The following is an 18,746-nucleotide window of genomic DNA, read 5'->3' as shown; positions in this document are numbered from 1 at the left end:
TAAATTGACCCATGTTTTAATTGGCATTTGTCAAGTACAAAGTCTGATGGAAAACACTACAAACAGTCCTCTGGAAAATGAAGATTGACAATACCCCAGAAAAGTGAACAAAGAGGATTTCACAGCTCACCAAGTCCTCCTGGCATCCTCCACTAGAATGCCAGCCCAGAAGGTACTCATCACCTTGTTCTTTCATCTCTTCTAATTCTAGCCATTCTGAGAGTCAGAAAGGGGCTATACTGTTTGCACTACTCCAGTCTGGGAGGAATTAAAGACTTTACTTAGTATATCTTCCACCAATTAACAACTCTGTAAAAATAAAAGTGCCACCAGATAGTCTGTAATTGGCCCTTAAAGATCCCTGATATTTGAGGGAATCAGTACATGTTGTCTAAGGAAGAGTGCCACTAGGACACTTTTGTGCTACAAGTTTACAAACCAAATCATGCCCAAAGGCAACTTCTGCTAAGGAGCTCCAGCTTTCTTCAGTCTAAACCCAGCTGACTCCCCTTTTCTGTGCTCTCTAATCAGTACAAAATCAGTACTATCCAGAGCAAAAATACCAACTCGGTATTTTTAGGGGAGGGGAGGAATAGGCCAACAGGCCAAGATGGCATAGTGGGCTCCTAAAGAAATTTAAGCTAGAAGGGAAGATAGCCAATTGTTTGCTTATTTTAACTTCTTCCCGCAAACCTAATCCTTTTATTTACCCAATTCTCTCACTGGAGTCACCCAGTTATTTTGGAGAAGAACATGGGCGGGAGTCTGTGAATGGCAACACATGGCCTGTCCAGTGACAGCAAGGAGAGAAGAGGTAACAATTTGATGGTTCATGAAAAAATATCTATCCTGACTTTCTGTTCCTCTGCTCATAACCTGTTTCAACCAATATAGATGCGATGGAAGTCATTGGCACCAAAGGCAGCATTACACTTCGGACATTTACGCTGGCGAGTATCATAGCGTGTCTTCACACACTCAAAGCAGAAGACATGAAAGCATTTGGTAAGCACAGCATCCTTCTTGCGCATGTTGCAACATGGACAGGTTAGTCGGGCCTGAAAAGGAAAGAAGTGAAGTAAGTGAGATGTTGAATCACTACCACCACCACCATTTCATAAATGGAAAAACTAATGATCTTCCAAAAACAAACAAACAAACAAATAACACACCATAGCAACGCATTAAGTTTTACTGACATCTCAAAAAGGAATCATCCTAATGATGGGATAGAGGCTAGGTTTAATTCTCTCTCTCCTTGGGGATACCACTTTAAGCCTTGAATTCATTTGAGTTAAAGTAATTTAGGGATACTATTGAAACTATACTTCACCTTATAATCCTTAATCTCCTCCATGAGGATCTCATCACATTTAGGTACATTGTCTGGTTTCTTTGTAGTCTCTAACTTCCTTCGAAGTCTAGAAATATCTTCCTGTGAAAGAAAAACATCTGTTAGACACGTCTCCCCAAGAGAAAAATCAAAATAATCACTATAGAAATTAGAGTTTTTAATTCTCTTTTATTCTTTCATGAACACTTTTCTTCCTGGGAAGAAATATGACTGCAAAAATATAACATCCCCCTTTATTTCACAATTAACCAATCTGAAAGCCCTAGTAAATTCAACCTTGAACACAATTAAGAATAGAAAAATGTAGGAAAGGGAAGAAAAAAATACTGGAAGAATAATTTGAATTTTTGGCTATCACTTTTTTCCTTAACCCTGTCTTTATCATGGTTTGATTCTTCAGAAAAGATCTAAAAGCAAAGCTGAAAGAAGCATAGGCCAGTACCTGGGCCCGTTTAAAATTAAACATATCCTTTTCCTTGGTCACACTGTTCTCCACAATTTCATCTTGAAAATCATGAAGTTTCTTCTGTGCCAACTCTAGCTGTGCTTTGAGGTCATCTGCAAGCTGGGCTGCTTCCATTGCCTGGAAAGAATTGAATTTAAAAAAAAAAATCACTATATTGTTTTCAATGTTGAAAAACTTTAACCCAATACAGGAAATAAAAAGGGAATTCTTTTATTAATATAATATATAGTAACTGCCCCAAGATAAATCATTCCTTTCATATCTAGAAAAATACTCACCTTGCGTTTATTCATCTCCAAAGCCTGTGTCCGAAGACCCAACTCCTTCTCTCCTGTGCCAATGTTGCTCTGTAAGAGATGTTCCTTTTCTTCCAGTTTCCTTACTACTTGTAGCTGAGCATCCACCTTCAAAAAAAAAGTAGGGTTTCCAAACAATTGAGAAAAAATTTTAAAATTTAAAATTTGATCATACTGTTTTTAAACTTTGAACACAAAAGGAGGTACAGAATCTCAAAATTTTATTCCTGACTTTCCTGACTAAACCATTAAAAGACCCACTCAAGCATTCAAAAGCCCATTTTATTTCTCTATTGTACAAGTGAAATCTATTTTTGTGAGTTATCAATCTCAAAGTGAATATGTATCACATACTGTTTTTTAATGCTTTGAAATCCACATTTAGAAAAAGTGAAAATGAAATTCTAACTACTGTTAGTATTCTATCTTTTTCCTATGCTATGCTAATTTCCAAGTCATAAATTCAACCATTCACATGCATTTCTATTTTTAAAAAGGTTTGAATGGTATCATTTGCTTCATATCACCTTTAAGTCCAAATATATCCCTCTCTACTTCTTACGCAGGGAGCCATCCCTTGTAAAAATGTGAATACAAGAAAGAAAAAGTAATGCCGCAAAAACCATCAACACACCCCCCGAGTCTGATGGTATGTGCAATGTTTCATATTTACATTCTCTTATTTCTTAAAAGAAGACATACCATATTAGTATTTAAGGCAGTTACAAAATGGAAAGGGTTTTAAAAATCTGTTTATGTAAAGTACAATATGTATCTTTCTTACTTCGAAGAGAAAAATATTCCTGAGGACCCTACCAAGTACTTTATCATTCTAAATTTCTAGTCATTCCTTTCATAGTCTCATGGGCACAAAGGAAACTGAATTATTTTAGTGAATTTGATCTTATCTCCCCATACTACCTAATAATTGCCTAGCATTATGCCCTTTCTATCTGCAGCTTGCCACAGAGAAGCAGCTCTTATTCCTGGAGAGAATACTAAAGTACATGAGATGAGAATCTGTCTGTCTTTCCTGATTACCTGAGTCTTCAGAGTCAGAACCTGGTCTGCAAGCTCTTCTTTCTCCTCTTTGAGTAATTTATGGATCTGATTTGATTTGATGCGTTCTGACATCAACTTAAAATTGGCATCATCTTTTTCTCTTAACTGCTGCATTAAACGGATATTCTGCTCCTGCATATCTTCAAATGCCTGTCCTGTGACATCCATCTCCGAGAGTAGAGCATCTTCTTCCTGAAGCAATAAACAGTTTGTATTTTGAATCACACCTTTCAACTCCCGAGAACAAGGCACAAATCAACTAAGCCCTTCCTAATATTCAATTAAAAAGGAAAGACAAAACTCTCACTTAAAAAACAAAGATCTTAGAAGATAATGATACTTATTTACAAATCTGAATTATTATTATACATTATCCTAAGATAGAGACAATCTCATATCTTATATATGCGCTAATATTTTTGCAAATTTTCTTTGTCCCAGCTACCTTAAAACTTTCTTTCTTTTTTTTTTTTTTTTTTACTGAAGCAATTGGGGCTAAGTGACTTGCGCAGGGTCACATAGTTGGAAGTGTTAAGTATCTGAGGCCAAATTTGAACTCAGGTCCTCCTGACTTCAGGGCTGGTGCTCTATCCACTGCGGCACCTAGCTATCTTAAACCTTTCTTATTGCCTTTATCCTTTATGTTATAGATTAATCTACATGTATTTATTACACAGATTTATTTAATATTTACTTTGTGGAAGATACAACAATACAAATATAATCTCTGTCCTTAAAGAAACAAGAATATCCTTGAGGAAGAGCTAAGATACATACAGAGTACTAGAACTCAATGCAAAAGGAAAAAGAGCAACTAAAGGAATATGAAAATTGTCCTCTAGGGGAAAGAGAGAAACTTTCATGGAAAAAAAAGGACATGAACTGAATCTTAAAGTATAATACTGGAGAGATGAGGCTGAGTGTAGAACAATTTAGATGAAGTAAAAAGCATAAGCAAAGGTTTAGAAGCAGAAAAACAAAGGGACACTGGAAAAGGGTTAAAAGCTAAAAAAGGAAGCTGGGGCCAGAATCTGGAGGCTCCTGAACATCTATGGCAAAGAGAATGGACAATACTTAGAAAATAGTGGCAAGCAACTAAATATGTTTAGAAAGAAGAGATGACATGATCAGAGTTACAATTTATGAAAATTAAATTGATAGCAGTATAGAGGACAGATCTGACTAAAAAATGAGAGTAATCAAAAGATAATAGTCAAGGTTAAAGGTAATGAGGGACTGGATAAGCTGTCAGTAATGGGGTAGAAAAAGAGGAGACATATGAAAAAACCTTAGAGAAATTGAATCAAAAAGACTTAGTTAACTGAATATTGGTGAAAAAAAAAAGGGCAGCATCAATTGGAGAATGGCTGGGTAAATTGTAGAATATGAATGTTATGGAATATTATTGTTCTGTAAGAAATGACCAGCAGGATGAATACAGACAAGCTTGGAGAGACTAACATGAACTGATGCTAAGTGAAATGAGCAGAATCAGGAGATCATTATACACTTCGACAACGATATTGTATGAGGATATATTCTGATGGAAGTGGATTTCTTTGACAAAGAGACCTAACTCAGTTTCAATTGATAAATGATGGACAGAAGAGCTACACCCAAAGAAAGAACACTGGGAAATGAATGTGAACTATTTGCATTTTTGTTTTTCTTCCCGGGTTATTTTTACCTTCTGAATCCAATTCTCCCTGTGCAACAAGAGAACTGTTCTGCAAACATATATTGTATCTAGGATATACTGCAACATATCTAACATATATAGGACTGCTTGCCATCTAGGAGAGGGGGTGAAGGGAGGGAGGGGAAAAATCGGAATAGAAGCGAGTGCAAGGGATAATGTTGTAAAAAAATTACCCTGGCATGGATTCTGTCAATATAAAGTTATTATAAAATAAAATTAAAAATTAAAAAAATAAATTTTAAAAAAGGGCAGGAATCAAAGATGACTGGGACAAAGATGCCACTACTAGAAATTCAAAGTTGGGGGGAGGGGAAAGTTTTAAGAAAAGAGCATGAATTTAGTTTCGAATATGTAGAATTTGAAATGGTAACAAGCAACCTAGACTGGGACAGCCAGCAGAGGGTTGGAAAAGCAGGCCTAGCAGAAAAAGCAAGAATTATTATCACTGCCATTGCTGTCATTATTATTCCTTTCAAATCCATATCATATAAAGATTAGCTGTTAAAGTTTGCTAAATGCTATACAAAACATTTTATCATCATAAGAACCTTGTGAGGTAGCTATCAACATTTTTATTTCATTTTACTGAGAAGGAAAAAACTGATACTCAGAGAGATTGAGGTAATTTGCCAATAGCGACACAGCTATTGGGATCTGATCCCAGGCTCTCCTGACTCTTAAGTCTCTCATTCCACAACATTTACAGAGATATGACAGCTGAAGCTATAGAGGGGGAGAAGTCTATCAATATAGTATAATTTAACATGACAGTAAACTTTTCTGAAAAAAAGGAAAAGCACTAATAAACAAATTTTATAAAAACTGAAATGATTCTACTTTTATTTAACCTAGTGTACACAAAATGCCTAATATGTCCATCTGGCTAATTTTTATAATGCATATTATATATACTCATTACTTGTAATTATATAATCACTGGTATGTCTGTATGAAAAAACAGCACAGCTATCTGTTATAGTAAAAGTTATATGTATAAACATATCCATACACTGCACATATATGGAATAGGTACCTATGTAGAGGCTTCCCTAATCTAAGTGTCAATTTCATTACTAAACTTACTTCTTCAAAACAGAACTAATTATGTAGCACAGAAGCATGTTATTAAAGTAGCAAATTTTCCCTATATTTATTTCAGTTAAGAACCCTTTTCTTGCTTAAAAGGTCATTTTCAAGGTCTTGTCTTACCTGCTTTGCCACAGCCAGTTTCTTCTGCAAGTATTCTATTTGTTCCTCCACTGCCTTGATCTTGCGCAGGGCATCTTCATCAGCCATTTTTTTGCTTTCCTTTTTCTCTTTATCCTCTAAGTCCTTGAGTCTTTGCCTCAGATCTTCCAACTTAAAGAAGAAAACAATCAGATGAGACAAGTCAAAAGGACTTCAGACACCCACACCATGCATAGAGCATTATTAGGCATATAAAATCACTCCTTAATTGGCCTACCAGACCCTTTTACAACAAACAATGGTTTTCTTGAGGAAGCTCCACACAAACAAGTTGATGACTAACTAGAGTAACAGACAAACAGAAGTTACCTCAGCCTTGGCCTTTTTTTCAGCTGCCATGAGTTGAACCTTGTCTCTTTGCTCCTTGGGAGCAGAGCGATACATATCTAGCAAGAGTTTCATCTCCTTTTGGCTCTCTTGTGCCTTCCTATTGATAAAAGGAACACATGAAGTTGGCAAAGGTGATCCCCAGAACTGAACTGTCATGTGGTACAAAGTAATTACAGATTAAAGCAGAATGTTATTCTGCTCTTGGCTTCTCTACAATGTAAACCATTTATATGGACTGTCCCTAGATTCTAGGAAATTCCTGAGACTTGATGAATGGAGAGGAATAATATTATTAAAACATATATCGCTTCCTTGAAGGAAACATGCAGTAATAGGAGAACAAAAAAATGGAAGATTTACTAAGTTCACAAACTTTCAAAATAAATTTTCAAGTGTTTCATTTTGTCCAATGACAAGATTAATAAAAGTCCAACTAGTGAAACTATTTACACTTGCTGAGATCTAATGAATAGTCATAACTTTCTAATCAAGCCTAGGAAGCTAACACCATTATACAAGTTAAGATCCCTGAACAGCAAGGGAAGGAAATAGGGTTCTTCCCTATGCTTTGCTTCTAAATCAGACCACCTAATAAGCAATCAGGACATCTGAGTTGTTCTGACAATGTCTGTGGTCACATTAATGCGTCAACTAGCTGCTTTCACCATTACTAAACAATATCTGGTACACCAGACAGTCATTTCATGAGGACCATAAATTAATGTTGGCTCTTACTTGAGTTCAGCCTTCAGTTGCTTAATCAGCTCTGCTTCTTTTTTCCTTCCATCTTCGTGCTTCCCTTTCTCCTTATCTTTGCTGGATTCTCGGTCCTTTTCCGATTCTTTCTGCTTCTGCTTCTCACGCTCTCGCTCCTTTTCTTTCTCTCGTTCCCTTTCTTTTTCTTTTTCTTTCTCTCGTTCTCTCTCCTTTTCACGCCTTTCCCGTTCACGTTCTTCCTCATCTCTTTTGGCCTTGGTCTCACTTGCCTCTTCCTGAGCAGCCTTGGATGCTGAGGTCTGGGTAGAAGAGTCCTCTGGCTCCTGCTTGATGTCTACAGGTTCTTCCTTGGGATCTTCAGTACTAGACTGGGACTGCAGAAGGCCACTGCCACTCCGGAGGCGGGTCTGGAAGACCAAAAGGGAGAAAAAGCAGGACACAGTTAGAGTAAACCATTGAACCACTCACATTATATCTCTTTTCCTTTCAAAGGAGTATTATGCCTGAAATCTTATATGTTTAAACATAGTAGATAATGCAAAACAGCAAGCTAAATGGTGCTCTCAGCTCAGAGATCAGTTTTCCCCACTCACCCCTTCCAGTTACCTTGCTCAAATCAGACTGGGCCTCTCTTAGTTTGCGCTTATATCTTAAGACCTCCCCCTTTAGTTGATGATTGTGATTCTGAAGGCTGCTGATAAGGTGACGCATTTCCCGATTTATGGGGCCTAAAAAGAAAAACAAAAGTTTATCGAGAAGTTGTGAAATTGGCAAACTTATAAGGACAAGAACAACAGTATGATTCAGAAACCTATTAAAGGCAGCACAGTAGGTGAAAACATCTCTGGATTTGAAATCAAAGGACTTCAATTTAGATCTTGGCTCTGCAATTTATTTCCTACATGTCCTAGGGAAAAATCAATTAACCTCTATGAACTTCTTTCCTGATCTAAATTTATGATTCTACTATTGAAAAAATATTACCTACTGTAACTATTTCTCTGAGCTTAAAAAAACGGATCCACGTGAATTAATCTCAAATTAAGATATGATGAATTTCATTTAATTATGATATTTGATACTAAAGGAAATCTGGGTTAATTTTTATCCCAACCAAGACCAAATTTTTCAGTCATTAATAGCAGATCCATTTCAGAAGAGAGAGCGAGAGATTCTTACCTGCTTGCTCATTGGCAGCCAGGGTCTGCTCAAATTCTATCCTCAACATTTCATACTCCTTGCGGACCTGTGCTAGTGTATCTTCTAACTGGATCACCTCTGTCCTTAACTTCTTGTGCAGGCTAACTTCATCACGCTAGACAGAGGAAAGGGAGAAATCATTACTATTGAGAAACAGATACATGTCATTCTTCTGTCAAACTGATCAAAATGAATCAAATTTCTATTCTATCTCCCAGACTTGCTCCACAATGACCCAAGAAAGATGAAAACGTCAGGGAAAAAAAGGTATTATCACCCTGAGAAGTTCCAGAGACTGTCAACATTTATTGAAAATCACTCTGTATAAAACACTATATTGAACACTGACAAGAAACAGAAAAGAAATAAAAAGATGATCAATACTGAGGATGCTAAAAATCTAATCAGAGAGAGATAACATATAAGGCAAAATATAACAAATATGAAAAAATCAACACTGATCAAACTATATATAAAGAGAAGGCAATGTTTAAAAAGTTTTTGGAAAAGAAAGACTTTGATAAAGTAGAGAAGAAATAAAGCATCATTACCTCAATGAGTTCCACCTGGCGTTGGTGAGTCCCCCTAGTGCCATGAAGCAGAGTACGAGCTTCATCCAAATGTGCTTTCAACTGTAGACTCTCATTATAGAGGACAGAAAACTGTGATTGCATACATCGATATTCAGGAGTTTCCTTTACCACTTCTTCCACAGCACTCCGCAACTCTACCTATATAGATACATCCCCACAAAGAGCAGGACAAAGATCAGAAATACAATTGCCATAAGAAGCCATGGTATCATCTTGATGCAGTTCACTCCCCAGATCTACATGTCCAGCCCTAATAATGAGCTACAGACCAATAGCTCTTCTAAATTTGGACCTTCTTCTAAATTTGCCTCTTTGAGTTGAGTGCCATCATCTCTCCAGTCAGCCAAGCAAGTAATCTCTGATTCATCTATCTTAATCCACAAATCCAATTACCTGCACAAAGCAGGTATCAAATTATTGATTTATTTCAATTATATCAAAATATCTCTCAAACATATCTTCTCTCCATTCATGTAACTATCATAATCTAGGCCTTTCCCATCTGATATCCCTACCAAGTAATAGCCTCTTCCTAATTGATCTCCCTGTCTGTCCCTACTACAATCTTGACCAAGTAAACAAAGTGTTTTTAAAATTCTTGAAGTTCAATATCACTCTTATCATTCAAACTTCATAGCTTCTTTCTTAATTCCAGAATCAATAAAAATTTTTGCTTGGGGCAGCTAGATGGCCCAGTGGATAGAACACCGGCCCTGATGTCAGGAGGACCTGAGTTTAAATCTGGCCTCAGACATTTAACACTTCCTAGCTATGTGATCCTAAGGAAGCCATTTAACCCCAATTGCTTGCAAAAAAATAAATAAATAAAAAATTTCTGCTTGACATTTCAAATCTCCATCTTTTACAACATAACTTCATCTTAACTTTCCAGCCTTATTATATATGCTACTTCCCTCCACAAAATCTACAGTCTAGCCAATAGAGCTGTTCCTCTCACAGTATAACCTCTCCTAGATCTGGATCTCTGCAATGGCTCTTCAACACCTAAATTATTCTCCCCTCTCATTTCCACCCCTGATAGATGGTGGATTTTTTTACGAGTCAGTTCAAGCTCTACCTTCTTCAAGATCTTTCCTAGTGCCTACTGAGCTATTACATTTTTCTCCTAAGATATACTTGTATCTCTTTTGCAGATACCTACATATGTGAACATCATCTCTCCTCTTAGAATGAAGATTCTTTAAAAACCAACTATTTTGCTTTTATCTTTCTATCTGTAACACTAGCAAACAGTAGGATCTCAAAGATAAAATTTCATAAGACATGTTCAGTGCAGTACTTTATGCTTTAAACATTAGCAAAAGATATCAAAATACAGTTCATTCATAAAGCAGTCTACAAATATTAAGAAAAACAAGTCTACCGATTCTAACAAAAGTGAGCATTAGAAGTTTATTCTACTAGATTTGTCCTTTCCTAATGAGTCTGTCTTCAAAGATTCATTCCCTCATTTTTCTTTAACAACTCAACAATGAAAGGCCTCAAATGATAATGGGACTGGTCTTCTGAAAGTACCTCTGTAGCTAATTTTGAAACAAAGTCTTTCTCAGTCTAAAATGAAACAGAAATGCTACTTATTAACTAAACATCTATTTTCTACACAAGCCTATAGACATCATTATGAGCCTCCATTACTCTTAGAGGTATAGTAAGAACAATTATTAATTCCATCATTAAAGAAGAGAACAAATACAAAATCTCTATTAATGAGAGTAATGAAAAACAAAGCCTGTAATGAAATCTCAAGCTAAGCAAAATACAAGTAGGAAAGAAAAAGTCATTTTTTACTTGTAAATATATAAAATCCAATTTCATCAAAAAGACAACTTTATCATTTTCTTCTGCAAGCTAAATATAGATGACTACATACCAACAAGGGGAAAAAGCCCTAAGGCCATCCCTGCAGGGAATACACTGATCAATCTTTGGTAAGCAAATTCCATATAAAGAACACATTATGGTTATCTACAATTCTCTTCATGTACCACAAGATGGCTGACTTGACTAAAAAAAGCAATGCTTTCTATTATAGATCTTGGGCAAAGCCCAACAATACACTTTTATAAGTTTAAAAATAAGTAAAAATGGAAATATACTTATCATTTAGCAACATTTTTACTCATATTTTATATTTCCTGAACATCAAAAATGAAATGGATCAAGTGCTTATCAGGGATAGAAGCATATTATTTACTAGAATAATGAAATTATTATCATGTCTCCTAAACTGAAGTACCAAATATAACCTAAGCAAAACAACACAAATTTTTATTTATCCTTTATGAATTGTGTGTTGACCTATGGATGAAAAACCTTAAGAATTACCCTGAGCAAAGAATTAACAAAAATACACACATCACTGGCCTATGAAACTTTCTGGGGAATTACTGTCATACCTTAAGCTTCTCATTGTGGGCAGTCACTTCTTCCAAGTCCTGGCGAAGTTTCTCCAGCTCACAAAGACGGTTCTGAGCCAATTCTTTGTTCTCCTCAAGCTCAGCATTCATCTCTTCAAACTTGAAAGTGTGGGAAAGTGATCAAACAAAATTAGAAGGAAAAGACTGTACCCTCAAGCATCTTTTCCTCTCTGCTTTCTGGATACAATGTAATTTCAACTTTCCAAAATAAAACTGTAGTCAGTCCCTAAAAAACACAACCTTACACAGATATGGAGATTTTCTTTACCTTTCGAGCATTAATTGTGATCGTGCCACCATAGAGACTGCTTCCAGCTCCATACACTTTATAACCTTTGGAATTCACCTAAAAAGAAGAAAAAAGTTCTTTAGCAAGATCTCCTAGGATTTTAATCTGAGCTCTAGAATTAGATTTGTCTCCAACTTTCAAAAAGTGATTGCTTACCCGCTCTAACACCTCAGCGAGATGCCGGTTAAGGCGCTGCTCCCTCTTGCGTATTTTGTCAATATCCCATTGCAAATCATCAATCATTGTCTCTAAAACAGACACTCGTGACTCTGCAGTTTCTACTTTACTCTGTAACTTAGAAAACTGTTGTCCCAGGAACAAACATTCAGAAGAACAGAAAGAAAACAATAAACAGAAAATTATAGATAGTGTACTAAACTAGTTCCCAAGTCTTTCATAACACTAAAACATATCACAGCAAGGAAAGTTAGCAAGTTTCATCTAAGTGCAATAAGAATATTCTTAATAACAACTACAAAAATTTTATAGAACTTTCAGATTTGCAAAGCACTGTGTATATATATTTTATCTCAGTTAACCTTCTTAATGAGCTCTGGACCGCTACATCTCCAGAAGTTTACAAGATTAATAGCACTTTGGACCATAAGGAAAACATTGTTTAATACTCACTAAATGTCCTATCCCAGATAAGCACCATTTGCCAAAAAAAGGCATTATGATATATTTTCCTGTGTGGATCTGTTCCATAAAAGGTTATAACAAGAAAGCTCTCCTTCAATATTCAATAAGCTGTGGGGCTGCTAGATGGCACAATAGATAGGGCACCAGCCCTGAAGTCAGGAGGACCCGAGTTCAAATCTGGTCTTAGACACTTAACACTTCCTAACTGTGTGACCCTGGGCAAGTCACTTAACCCCAATTGCCTCAGCTAATTCTAGGGAAAAAAATTAAAGATACCCATTAAATAATTATTTTCCCTTAATATCCAACTACACAGGATAAAACTTTCAAATATCCATAGACCCAATATAAAGAACAGATGAATATTGTTCATGCTTTAACCATCAAACTTAAACAGCATAATTTTAAATACCAAACAGGACTTTCTTTTGGTACTGAAACTAATAAGAGATGATAATAGTTTTGCTCTTAATTTACTTAGTAATGCTAATATATTTATCTTATAACAGTACATATTACAGTCATCTGTGCAAGTGTTGTCTTCTACAAAAATAAGCTCCCTGGGGGCAGGACCATTTTAAAAAAATAAATTTCTCATTTTCTGAAGAATTCTCAGAGCATACCAAGTGTTATTAGCTTAATGAGAACTCAATACAAAATAAAATCTGTTTCAGTTTAAAGGAAAAGACCAAGTTTGACATTCTTAGGGAATCATGAATCCTTGTTCTATGAAGTATCAAGTCAATAACAAAAATATCTGCCATATTTAGAATGGGAAATGAACAATGGATAGAACACAGGTGCTGTTATTTTAATCATCTATCTTTAAATAGTTCTAATCACTTCCCTACTTACTTTACAACTCTAGCATTTCCTAAGAAACAAAGCACAACAATTTGCTTTACCACATCAAATACAGAACTGATAGTTTTTATAAACCAAACTGAAAACCAAAAGAGATATTCATGGTGATAAAAAGGATTTCTACCTTAGAATTTGTCTCCTTGTTAAAAGAAAATGTGTGTGTGTGTTTGAATGTGATTCTCCAATTTGCAATTGCTGAACAAGACAGAACAAGAAATGAACAAGAAAAATAATAGTATATTTGTGTATTATTATAAAGGACTTTCACAAACAATATGGTTATTTCGTCCTCAAAAGTCTCCTGGTAAAGTGAGATACTATTATCCCTATGAGAAACACAAGGTTCATGTTGAAGCTTGCATGAAGAAAAAGCATTTATTAAGCACTTAGTCTATGCCAAGAACTATGCCAATTGCTGAGAATACAAATACAAGCAAGCAAGATACCTCTTATGGAATGAATGGAAGGTGAGTACGTCTGGTAGCATAGTCTGCAGATGGCCATAAAATGGCAAGGTGACTTAGTTCAAGGCAAGAGAAAGTTAAAGGCTGCCTAGCAGAGTCCAGGGCCACAGGGACCGAAGTTTAAGTTTCATTAAATTTAAATGAATTGCTCATACTGCAGCTACTAAGTATTGACAGGGCTTACTGTGAGGAACAAATAAAAGATTATAAATCATTTTGCAAATCTAAAAGTCCTACGTCGGCCAGTAGGTGCTATTATAGTACTCTTGGAGGAAAAGAAGATAAAGTGTATACACACGTGTGTATTTTATTTGCTATTATGCTCAAATAAGAATAGAACTAGAACCCAGGTCTTTTTGATTCCCACTCCAGAATTTGTTCCACTGTACCACAAGAATTCCCCTTCTGTTCCCATGGAGCTTTGATTCGTTACACCTGGTTAAATATTAATCTATATCTCTTCTAACAATAACCTTCCTTTGTACAATAATCAGTGTAGTACACAGTATTATCAATGGAAGGTCTGACATGCACCACTGGTAGAAAACATCCAAACACAGAAGAGAACATAGTTTTCTATTCTGATCAGGTACCTCCTGAGACATGGTACGATGTTTCTCCTGAAGAAGGTCTGCCAATTCTTGAAGCCGTCCATTCTCATGGGACAAGAAGGAGTTCAGTTCCTGAACTGCTTCCTCTACAACCAAAGCATCTGGGGCAACAAAAACAGATGAAGTATTTGAATTAAATTACTTAAGTGATGGCAAAATCACATCATCTTTTTATCCATGCACTGCTATTAAGAACTTATGATTTACATATTCAAGACCGAAGGACCATTGATGTAATTAGTTCTTTTGCCAGTAAGGTTACCAGTCATCAGTATCTTATCCATTAACAATTCCTGTCTTACTTCTACATACAATTTTTTTCTTTTTTTTTTTTTTTGGTAGAATTTTATTACTTACCCAATTACATTAAAAACCATTTTAAATAATTTTTTTCTAACATTTTGAGTTTCAAATTCTATCCCTCCCTTCCTTCATTCTAAGAGAAGCAATAAAATATACATTCTAAGAGTAAAATCACGTAAAATATTTACAGATTAGTCATTTTGTACAAGAAAGTGAGAGAAAGGAAGAAGAAAATAAAATACATTAATCTATACTCAGGCTGCATCAATTCTTTTTCTAGAGGCAGATAACATTTTCCATCATGAGCTCTAGTACTGTCATGGATCAATGTCATTCATAATTCTCCATGATACAATATTGCTATTACAACATATAATGTTGCCTTGGTTCTGCTTACTACACTTTGTAAAAGTTCATGTAAATTTTTCCATGTTTTTTTGAAATCATCCTACTTGTCATTTCTCATAGCATGAGAATATTCCATCACAATTATATATCACAATTTGGTCAACCATTCTCCAACTGATGGGCATTCCCTCAATTTCCAATTCTTAGCCGCTACAAAAAGAAATGCTATATTTTCATATAGATTTTTTTCCCTTTTTTAAAAAAATCTCTTTGGAATATAGACCTGGTAGTGGTATTGCTGAATCAAAAGATATCAAGTTTTATAGCCCGTTGGGCACAGTTCCAAATTGCTCTCCAGAGTAGTTGAATCAGTTCACAATTCCACCAACAATGCATTACTATATTAGTTTTCTCACATCCCCTCCAACATTTATAATTTTTGTTTTTGTCACATTAGTAAAGATCTTCTTCACTCTCGATTAAGGAACCTATCACTATATGACCAACATGTCTCTATTTAATTCTGGATCCAGCTCATTACTTATCTACAATTCTTTTCCAAGACTGATTAAGTCAATGTCATAAACTTGACAGTATGGCTCCAATAAAATATAAATTCCTTGAGGAGGTTTCATTTTTTAATTTGTAATCCCAGTTCCCAAGTTCTTTCTCTGTTAAGTCAAATTGAAAATTAGGGCAAAGGGAATTAAGTATGAGTTTATACATACATAGGTTTTACATAAATGTATTAATTTCTGTGGAAATACAATGAACACAAGCATCAAAATGCATTTCCATTTTCTCTGTATCATTCATTATGTATCACTCATTAATGGGCTCACCTCCACTGTTTAGCTTGCGAAAAAGTACATCCACCTTTTCTTGCAGTTTGTCATAGACTGTCACTATCTGAGATACAGCTCGACGAGAGGACTCCACACGCTCCTGTAGCTGTGATTCCATCTCCTCACTGGTACTGCTGGCCAAAGTAGCAAGGAAGGAGAAAGCTGGCTCCACACCTTCCCCTCGAGGCAAGACATAAAAGCAAAACAATCACAAAACTGGAAAGCCTGCAACCCACTTCTCCTGAAATGATAAGATGTCTCTATAGCAAAACTTTTCTGCCAGATTTATAAACAGAGTGTGGCATGTCACTACAAAAATATTCACCTCTATCTCGGTCATCTTTACGTTCCTGATTGCTATCTGAATCTGGTTCTGGTTCAGGAACTACAAGGGCTTTTCTTTCTGTGAGCAAGTCTCCTAAGCCCTGTTCCAGATCATAGCGTTTAAGGATGATGCGGATGTTTTCATCGAACTGGAAAAAATGGAGACAATAGGAAAAGACAAGCTTTATTCTAGGATTAGATTCAGTTCTAAGGAAGGTAACAATTCTCAAATTAGGAAACAAAGACAAAGAAAAAGTAAGCAAACACAGAACCTACTTGACTCCAATAGCGGTTAACAATAAGTAATGAAGCGTCATCAGTGGCCTGCCGGCGCTCCAATTTCTCAATATGCTCACGCAGTTCATCTTCAATAGTCTGTCTCTGATCTAGCATCTCTGCCAGTTTACGATTTTTGGTCTGCAGCGTGCGTATGTCTAACTCCTCCTGCCACAGAATATCAATTGTATTAATGCCATAATAAAATCACTGAACAAATTACATGATAGATCAACCAGGACAATTTGTTGTGCTTATATTATTTCTACTATGAAATAAAACTACATAAAATTTCAAGCACTGAAACTCTAAAATTTCCAATGGAAAAAGCAGTAAAATAAAAGGGGTGGGGGGAAGAGTAGGAGTAAAAAAGATGGACTAATGAAACAAATATATTATAGCATGAATAAAGAAAGTAGCAATTTAAATACACCAAGGCTTCAAAATTTCAAATTACTCTTGGGATACTCTGTGTATATGTGAGTGTGTGTGAGTGTGAGAGAGAGAGAGAGAGAGAGAGAGAGAGAGAGAGAGAAATCATTTTATCCTTAGAACAATTCTGGGAGGTAGGCTAAGACCTCTATCCAACATGCTACCTAGATGCACTATTTTCTGGTCTATGACTTTATTCATGAAATTTTCCTTACCTGGAATGACTTCCTCCTGCAAACTTATTAAAAACCTGCTCTTCATTCAAGGGTCACAATACTAACTCTCATTAAACATACCACCCTCAGCTACCACCACGCTGAAAAAATGCCATCTTCCAAAAGTCCTATTGAGCTATTGCAGCTATTTGTTAGCTTATTTTTCCTACGAGTTTATAATAAGCCCATGAACAAAAGCTAGATTGCATTCACCAAGTATGACACACAATGGCTAGCAAATCAGAAGTACTCAAAAAATGTTTACTTAATAGAAATAATTTGGTAAAGAAGGTGTGTATCTGACATACATACCGTGGAGGACACACCCCCTAGTTTAATAGTTTCTACTGTGGTCCCTGAGTCTTCAACAGCAGCCTTCTTTTCTGGAGGTACAGAAGTACCAGGCTCCCCAGCTGCTCTCTTATTGCCGATTCCTGACATTTTGACTGAACAGATGATTGTCAACTTTTCTGGTTCTTCCTGGAAAAAGTGAATTCACAGTTATAGAGGTTACGGACTCAAATGTGAAAAAAAAGAAGGGAAGAAAGGAAGGAAAGGAAGGGAGGAAGGGTGAGAAGAAGGGAAGAAAGAAGGAAGGAAAGAAGGAAGGGAGTTAAAGAGGAAGGAAGAGAAGAGGAAGGGAAGAGGAAAGAAGGGAGGGAGGGAGGGAAAGAGGGGAGAAAAGGAGGGAAGATGTGCTTTAGGACTCAAGTCCCAAAGACAATATGAAAATCTTCCGTTTCTCCCACTGACCTCTCTGGCTTGAGTCCCATAAATTCCACCCGAGCTTCAGAATGGTCTTGGAAAAGGGGGAGGGAGAACTGAGCGGCTCCGAAGTCAGGTTATGCTTTAGGAGCTGGAGCTGGAGCAGTCTTGGGGCTCCCAAAGGGTTCGAGGTGTGGGAGGGGGAGCTTGTGCTGGTTTGATTCGCAAAGAGGGAGGGAGCATCCTCGCACATAGGAAAGGCACAGGGAGCGCCCGGCTTGTACACGAGGAAACCTGGGATGGGGAAGCAGCTCGGGGAGTGCAGAGGAGGGATGGTGATTCTGGAGAGGAGCGGGTGACACTGCGGTGGGGAGGAATTTGGTCAGAGAGACGTGGAGGTCTTCAAGGCGCGGACACGCGTGGGCTCCGGGACTCGAGGAAAACACTGCGATCCCGAAGGGGAGAACGAGGGATGTGCTCAGTTCAAATCAGAAGATCTCTAAGCTCCTGGCCCTAAACTGAGGAAGCCGGTTACATGGTGACACTCACCGAGGATCCCTCTGGCGCGGGGGAATTAAAGCAAGAGCCGGAAGTTCCTCGCTCCTTCCGGCAGGGACTTATACGAAGTGGGCGGAGAAGAGGAGGGGGCAGTTCTCCTCCCAAGGGGATACTGTATGAGACCTAAGGCAGCAGATACTTACCCCAGTGTCCCTGGGCCACTCTTCGACCTCTCACCCCTGACCTGGGGCGGGGATAAAGCCAAACTTCCGGAGGCGGGACAGAATCCCGGAAGGAGGGAAAGAACCAAGATGTCTCTTTCCTCTCAGTAGCCAAGCTAGACCGGGCGGAAGTGGCTTCTAATACCTCAAACACGCTCACGATAAGGAAAAGACGTTGGTTTCTCTTTCTCTAACCTCTCTGTGAGCACCAATCCTCGTTCAGAGAATCCGCCCCTTTATGCTCTGATTGGTGAACTTGAGCCTGAGCAGTTAAAAGTTTGCTATCTATTGGTTTATGTGGTTGCC

At 37.0% G+C, this 18,746-nt stretch overlaps 1 protein-coding gene across 3 annotated transcripts; it reads right to left on the bottom strand.

The window, feature by feature from the left end:
* RNF20 (ring finger protein 20) lies at positions 1-18,502 on the bottom strand. 3 transcript variants are annotated; one of them, XM_051986570.1, is made up of 20 exons: positions 18,423-18,502; positions 17,329-17,496; positions 16,370-16,537; positions 16,095-16,242; positions 15,767-15,949; positions 14,256-14,374; positions 11,849-11,995; positions 11,672-11,749; positions 11,383-11,502; positions 8,924-9,103; positions 8,352-8,487; positions 7,779-7,900; positions 7,191-7,579; positions 6,435-6,552; positions 6,087-6,236; positions 3,158-3,370; positions 2,099-2,224; positions 1,797-1,937; positions 1,334-1,435; positions 1-1,058 (listed from the first exon to the last, which is right to left on the bottom strand). In XM_051986570.1, the coding sequence occupies exons 2-20, from the start codon at positions 17,455-17,457 to the stop codon at positions 882-884; spliced, it is 2,946 nt and encodes a 981-aa protein (XP_051842530.1). In that variant the 5' UTR covers positions 17,458-17,496; positions 18,423-18,502; the 3' UTR covers positions 1-881. The 3 variants fall into 3 exon arrangements, with proteins under 3 accessions (XP_051842530.1, XP_051842546.1, XP_051842538.1); XM_051986586.1 differs by having other exon boundaries at positions 15,767-15,943; XM_051986578.1 differs by lacking the exon at positions 18,423-18,502 and adding an exon at positions 17,770-18,294.
* Between the last annotated feature and the right edge of the window lie 244 nt (positions 18,503-18,746).

This window comes from Antechinus flavipes, chromosome 1, assembly GCF_016432865.1.
Source record: "Antechinus flavipes isolate AdamAnt ecotype Samford, QLD, Australia chromosome 1, AdamAnt_v2, whole genome shotgun sequence".
NCBI classification, from domain to species: domain Eukaryota; kingdom Metazoa; phylum Chordata; class Mammalia; order Dasyuromorphia; family Dasyuridae; genus Antechinus; species Antechinus flavipes.
This window is presented reverse-complemented; position numbering and strand designations above follow the sequence as displayed.

Excerpts from the sequence above, each read along its gene's own strand:
- RNF20 (XM_051986570.1), bottom strand. The coding sequence starts at position 17,457 with ATGTCAGGAATCGGCAATAAGAGAGCAGCTGGGGAGCCTGGTACTTCT. Across the intron at positions 11,503-11,671 it reads TCACAATTAATGCTCGAAAG|TTTGAAGAGATGAATGCTGA; the intron begins GTAAAGAAAATC and ends CACACTTTCAAG. Across the intron at positions 1,059-1,333 it reads AGGAGATTAAGGATTATAAG|GCCCGACTAACCTGTCCATG; the intron begins GTGAAGTATAGT and ends TTTCCTTTTCAG.